The sequence below is a fragment of the Apis laboriosa genome, unplaced genomic scaffold, assembly GCF_014066325.1.
Source record: "Apis laboriosa isolate Shangri-la unplaced genomic scaffold, ASM1406632v1 scaffold47_cov149, whole genome shotgun sequence".
Classification (NCBI taxonomy): Eukaryota; Metazoa; Arthropoda; class Insecta; order Hymenoptera; family Apidae; genus Apis; species Apis laboriosa.
The window spans coordinates 1,001,855-1,009,655 of NW_025223437.1; the positions used below are offsets into that span (position 1 = coordinate 1,001,855).

Consider the following 7,801-nt stretch of genomic DNA (forward strand, 5'->3'; position numbering starts at 1 on the left):
ATTTAGTTATTTTGTACATAATTGTTAGATACATTTTTACATGAAATGAAATAATAAAAAAATTTTAAACAAAATGTAATGTATTTCTTAAATTATTGTGTAAATAAAAAATGAATGAAAAGTTCATAATGAACATGCTATGCTATATTTGTATAATTTTATTCAATACATTTATGATTCTTTTATATTTATATATTTTTTTTCGTTTTCTTTATATATATAAAATATATATTTTACTATAAAATTAAAAAATAATATATTTATACAATATATAGAATATCATAAAGCAAATTTAATATTATTATATTAATAGATTAAATTTATTTAAAATATTTTACAATGTTAATAATTTAATTGAAACAAGCTAAAATGAAATTGTAAAGAATTAAACTTGTATTATTTATATTTTCTTATTTCTTACAAAGTCAATACCAAAATTTTTATATTTTTTATAATGAGAAATAACTTTTTTTTTAATTTTATATTTTTTAATGATTATAATTAGAGAAAATAAATTTTTATTTTTTGATTCTTGTCTTAATAATATGATAAATAATTGTCTTTTAAAATCTATGATTCAAATAGAATTATTTTTTGTTATATTATGTACTATCCAGTTATATTTAATAAAAGTTCAAATGTTAACTTTTTATATCTTCATTTTTCATTGTGAAATCAAAAGGTTATACATTATCAAAAATAGTTAAAAATCATCAAAATTACCAATAAAAGTTTTCGTTATATCTTCATTATAAAATTAAAAATAAGATTTGATTTAATATAATTAAACTCTTTCTTTAATATAACACAGCAATTTTTTATTTCATCAATGTTATATCAATTTTATTTTTCTTTATAAATATTTCTTAATATTACATGTACTATTAAAGAATGATACATAATGAAATATTATAATTAACTTTACATAACTATAAGGTATGATTATGACAACAATCACCATCACCATAAATCTATAACATATAGAACTATTACTTAATATAAATTTATCCAATCCAGAATCCACGGATTATACAATTATTGTTATCAGTTATAAGATATTAAACTTCTGCTTTAAATTGTTACTGATTAATAAAATGATTAATCACAAAATAAAATTTCAGTCAAAGATAAGATATTACAATATCATAGAAATTACTCAAATTTTCTTTATGATTAAATAACAGCAAATATATTTAAAAAATAAAATTGAATTAATAACTTATGTTAAATTAAAATTTGTAAATTATATTACTAATTTGATATAAGATATTATCAAATAGAATTAGTTTTAAAATATGCTTTAAGTATGCCTTTCTTAAGTTATTTTATAGTTAATGGGATTATAGAATCGGATAGTCGAAACAACAGGAAATATGGCGGCATTGCGCCGAGTACGAAGGTGAATTTGTATAAACTAACATTTGTTTTTGATTATTACTTGATCAAATAAAAAAGACAACATTGTAATGAAAGTGTGTAATGTTTTGTGATAAGATGTGTAGTGTTTTGTGACGAAAATAACAGCCCCTTGTGGCTGAATCGGATTTTTTGGTGTTGGATTATCGTCACACGAGACAAATAATTGGAAGTGTCCTCGAGGTGGCAGGTACGCAATTCAGAAACATACCCTTAAAAACATTACTATGTTATTCTCATATTATTTTTTTATATTATTTAAGAATAAAAGCATTAATTATTGTATTATTTATATATTATATTATTAAAAAATTTTGATGTTATTATTCCGAAACAATGAATCGTTTACGACCTGAATCGGGTGTGTTCCCTGTTGTCATCAATAGGACATTGACTCTTAGGATATTGCCCTCGTTCGACCTTTAATTGTTTCTACAAATACAAAATAAAATTAAATAAAATTATTTAAATTTTTATACTATATTGAAATTAATATTCATATTAATAATTTACAAATTCAAATTAAACAGGATGATAATATATTGAAAATTTTAGATAATTAAATATCAACTAAATCGAACTGTATTTTCAATATCAATAATAATTTATATTTTTTATATATAAACAATATAATCAATCATATATTATTGACATAGATTATTATGCTATTGATTAACTATTTATTAATAAGCAACTATTTTGGTAATGACCATGAATAAATATTTCATTTTTTTCAAATTTTCATATTTCATTCAAAAATAAAATTAACTAAATTTTAATCAATAATTATCGAATATTATATTCAACACTATACATATTTATATTGTCATATAAAATGAATAAAATATACTTGAATGACACTTACAATTAGAAAGTATGAAAAAGTCTTCACATTCTATTTTATTAAATGCTTATCGAAATTTTTTTTTTGTTATACAAAATGTGATGCATGATTTATTGCTAATTTTGGATTTGAAAATGATAAAAATTCTAAGAAAAGAATATTATGAAAATAGTTAATTATATTGATTGTGATAAAAAATAATAGAACATGAGTTACACACGTGTACATACATATGCTAGATATGTTAGTGATATATAGGTCAAGCACTTCTCAACATCGAGGTCATTGCCCCAGGATTTACTCTGTCGATAAAACAGTCGTTAATTGACTAAATTCGTTCTATTACATACAATTCGACGATAGAGGTCACTATTATATTTAGATATTTATAATTTATCTCTTTTTTTTTTAAATGCAATTTATATGTTTACATAGAAATAAAATATATAGTTTTTAATGTGCATTCACATAAAATGCAGTAAAAATGCATGCTTATCAATTATTAATAATATATTATTATTTTCTTTTTTAAATTATCAATGATTGTTTTTTTTTTAAATTAAAAAGATATAAATTTTAATCTAAATTTAATATATTTTCAACTTATTAATCTTGCAGATAAATAAGATTTCGAACAAATGTTGTTATAATTTACGAATATTATTTAATATATACATATTATTTAATATGTTTAATATTGTATTAATATATTTTTATTCGTATGTCGAAAATTGTCGAATCATCTAGTGAATTTATTAATATCAGATAAGTATGATTAATGCTTCAATTTATATATATTTAATCTTAGAAAATACTTATTGTTAGAGACAGAGAAGAGTGACCTTGAATCCAAAAACATTACGTTAAACATAATTGTCATTAATTGTTATTTTCTATTTTTTAGCAAAAAATTATATATATATATATATATATATATATATATATATAATAGCATAATATAAATTAGATATTTCATAAATAAATTTTTATTTATTTGAGAAAGCGTGAATTTATTATTACATATATGATTCATTATTAATTATTTTGGAGTTTATATAATGGATATAAAGGATTTAGAATCAACTTATTTCATTTAATTTGCTTTGATCATGAGAATTATTATTATTCAATCGATTGTGTTCAGTACATACATTCAAAGTGGTATTAGATTAATAATATTAATACGCATATGGCAATAAACACAGTTGTCTTTTTTATATATGTGTTTCTATGAATATTTGAATAAAAATAAAAAAATATATTATACATGATATAATATTTTATCAATAAAATCGATTAATATTGAAAACTAATGAAACTAGCAATAATAATAAATCATATTGAAGTATAAATGCATATAAATGATTTGTTCATTCTAACCTAGATAGATCTTATGTTTGTTGTTTCGCATTTATAGAAAGAATTTGATCGTTTATAGATTATAGAATTCTTTGGCATTTAAACAATTGTATATCATTGATTAATAAACTCGTTATTGTTATTGTCACGTGATTTATACTTATTTTTGTAGGATTAAATATTTATTTTTTTCAATAGCACAGTTTGTGTAAGAACGAGATTTTACGCTAGTTCGCATATAAAAAGCGTTCGATATGATATTTTTAGTGCAATGTTGTTGATTATTCGACTAACGAATTATTAATAAATCCCGGCTTTATTTTTGATTAAGTGAGCAATGTCGATCAGCCAGATAAAAAGATGCACGAGCCTGCATCATGTGTAAATTGGTAGAACTGGTGACTGTACACATATATATCGACACATATATATGCGACCTTCGACTTTTATTAAGACATAAACAACGATAAGATGATCAAATAACTATTTGTCTATTATTTTGTCATTAACATAATTTTATCATTAATAATATTTATTATATTATGTCCATAAATATAATTTGTATGTTTTTGATATATTCTTAAAATTTTTTAGATATTATAGAATATAATATTTATACTAAAAAATAATTAAATTTATTGGAAACTTGTGTTTCAAAGTTCATTTATAATAGAATTCTAATAGAATTTTTAATAAAATTTCTGATATATTCAATGAATTTATTCAATATAATACACGCGTGTATTTTTTCATGCCATAATTATTTTCATCTTTTGAATAAAAATATTCAAATATATTTCCAAGCATACGATTATTTTTTTATTATAACATACATTTATAACAATACATTAAAAAAATAATAATATATTTATTAATTAATTCATTTATGAGTTCCAAGCAATTATATATTCTGTTTCAAAATTTTTTTATGCCAGATTTGATCCTTCAGCGTCATCTTTTTTCTTTCATTCATGACAAGACAAATTGTTTCAAGGATAAAAAGAATGAATTACCGTGTAAATAGTAAAGAAATTAGGGGCAAATTTTTCAAAATCTTCGTTGTATTCCTTCTTTTCTTCTTTTTATCTCTACGTTGATGTCGAGTTAGACATCGGGCTGTGTTAGTTATCATACAGTTATCAAGCGTCGTGAAGTCAGAGTGGTTGCTAATAAAGCGGACGTGTCTACTTAATTAACACAGAAGAATGATCGTGTAGATTAAACTAGGTCAGGCGAGTGACGCGCTTACATCCCTGACCGGGTAATATTTATTCTTGGCAGTATATGCAGCGGAGATGCTGCAGTCCGTAAGAATATCATTTACTTCTAACACGATTTTCGAAGCTTCGCTTTGTCAACATGCTTTTGACGTTGTTGCATCGCGTGATGCTTGATGCATAGTCCTCTTGGAAAAAGTTCAGGAGCTTGTCGTAGATAAACTGAGATAATATCTAATACGACTTTGTCGTATTTATAATTCGCGCGAATTCTTAAATTCTCTCTTTGGTTGTGCATTGCAATAATATTTTATTTTTAACATACTTATTATCAACTTTAATAAATAACTTTAATAAAGTTTTACATTATCAATAATTAGCATTATTAGAAAATATATATGCAGATAAGAAAATATGTTCTAGAAAATACAATCTTTGTTATTTATAAGTATCACAAATTATACATAGTTGATAATCTTAACTTTTTGCTATTTTCTTTTCTTTCTTTCTTTCTTTCTTTCTTTCTTTTCATTTTTTCTTCTTTTTTTTTTTCCTTTTTTTTTTTTCTTCAGATAACAACGAAGCGATAGAAAATTGGTACTGCGTCGTTGTTATTCCACATATCCATAATGAATATTCCTTCGAATTTTTCAAATGAACTGCAACATCGTTGCAATTTGTTTACAGTAAGAGATAAGATAACAAATGCTACGTAAATACAGGATATCTTCGCAAGGTTAGTTGCGTTGTTTGCATCAGTTATGATGTACAATTCATAGTCGTCAAGATAGGGTCACATGCAAAATTTTCACTTTTTTTTTTTTTTTTTTTTCTTCTTTTTTCTCGATTTATAATATTTTTATATCGCAACATAATATTATTAAATAAGAAGTTTTTATTCTATAAATCTATAAATTATTATTAAATATAGATAATTTCATATAGATAAATAACAATTTCAGTTCAGAATTTTACGATCCGTAACTTAATAACAAAAATTAAATATCTCAGTATTTTATAATATTACGTTATATTACGTTATTTCATATTATATTATGTCATGTGATTATATTGTTACGTTGAAAATTTATTATCTTGTACTTTAGAAAACAAATTAACAAATAAATTAATAAACGAATAGAATATAATTTAGATTTTTCTAAATGTTATAATTTTTCGCGTATATAATTCGAAAACAAAAATTAAAGATTAACTTCGAAGCGAGTTCATCGAAGGCAGAGTGTCATGGCGAATTTTTTGATCATCGTTGTGGAACGATATTTCATTTCGCGGGTACACCTGCGGCAGGTGCAGGTTCCGATGAAAATAAGAAATTCACGATTTACTTTGCAAGATTTGACTAGCGAAAAGAATGACCGATATCGTTGGTACTGCCGGTCGGCAGTTCGAGGATTAAAATCGTTAAGTTTTTTTTACGCGCCTCAATTTTCTCTGCGCATGCGCAGACGAACCGTTTATTCCTTAATTTATCATTCAATTTTTCATCGGCGGCCATTTGCATAATTAACATGTATCTGCATATACCGGATTCTATTCGATCGTTCGATCGTTAAAAATTACGATCAAGTTATCGATTCTCTATATAAAATATACAATACAATGATTTATCTTTGATTTATTTCAATAGTTAACACTTGATGGCAATGTTGGATACTTTCTTTGGAATTGATTACGCGACAAATAAAAATATTTTATATTTTTCAATAATCGAAGAAAATAATGTAATTTAACTTTTTTCCGATGAAACTTTGTAAGAAAAAAATGTTATGTTAAGATAAGCCGTTTAAAACGCTATCAAAAAATTGTATTAGAAAATAGAAAATATAGATAAAATTGTAATAGTCATCGACAAAAGTAATTGAAAATTGATTTAAACAGTTTTAATCAGATAAGAAGTAATCATAAAATCGATAATATTTATAAATTAAAAATTCGACAAGAATTACATTATAATCACTAAATTCAAAATTTATACAAATTTTGGAAGCATTTCTTCTTCGTTACTATTATTATTTTCATCGTTTTCATCATCAATAAGTATTAATAATATTCCCAAATTATTTTCTACAATTTTTTTTTTTTAGAAACAAGCAGCAAAGATCGAGTTATTACATAATTTGCGTCCATAAAATAATAATTTATAATTAATTACATATACATTATATACACAATTTGCAAACTATTTTCTAATAATTTATTATACATTTTCGATATTATTTCTTTTATATAATGCGATCCAATTATTTTTCTCAATAATATTCTTGAGTATTGTCTCTATAGTTATCGAGCCGCAAGGTCAATAATAGGCTTCGTCGGATATTATCTGGATAAATCGTAGCAAGTAGCTATTGATACGTGCGATGGTTACGAATCGTGGCGTATACGATAGAACAAACATTCGTGATTAGTCAAAAATCGGACACGTTTCAATGTTTTATTCTAATTGTTTATCTCGTTTATCGTGTATGATCTCATTCCAATCCATAATTCCAATTCCCCCAACAATAATACATTTTTTTCGTTTGTTGTCTCGAACTTTATTTTATCGTTTAAAAGAAAGAAAGAAAAAAGATCTTTTATATTTTTTGATAATTAGAAAGAAATAAATCGAACGGATATTTGGAAATTTCATATTTTGGAAAAATCGTATATCGCTTATCGTAGATATCGCAAATATTATAAAAATTACAACTGTAATTTTCTTATCGTTTTCGAATTAAGATAAAATTGGCGGAGGAAAAAATTCGAGCAATAATAATCGAGACAGTGTATCTTTCGTTAACATAAACAAATTTTAATGATGTTTTAATGAATCTTATATACAGTGGCACAATTACAATACGATCATGTATCTTAATTTTATTCCGCATAATTGACCTATAAATTGATCTCCAATAATGTGTCCAATATATATATATTATATATATATATATATATTATCATT

The 7,801-nt window shown here is 23.3% G+C and overlaps 1 protein-coding gene across 3 annotated transcripts in view; it reads left to right on the forward strand.

Moving 5' to 3' along the window:
* The first annotated feature begins 1,393 nt into the window (after positions 1-1,393).
* The window catches only part of LOC122716615 (neuronal PAS domain-containing protein 2-like), a 69,660-nt gene continuing 63,252 nt past the window's right edge, over positions 1,394-7,801 (forward strand). The window contains exon 1 of one of the 3 annotated variants that reach the window (XM_043939875.1): positions 1,394-1,606. Coding sequence is in view for 1 of the 3 variants with exons in the window: in XM_043939874.1 (XP_043795809.1) it covers positions 4,904-4,926 (23 nt within the window). In the remaining 2 variants the exon portion in view is untranslated. Of the gene's footprint in view, positions 1,607-4,819; positions 4,847-4,888; positions 4,927-7,801 lie in introns of those variants that run through there. The other 2 variants (XM_043939876.1, XM_043939874.1) reach the window with 2 other exon arrangements.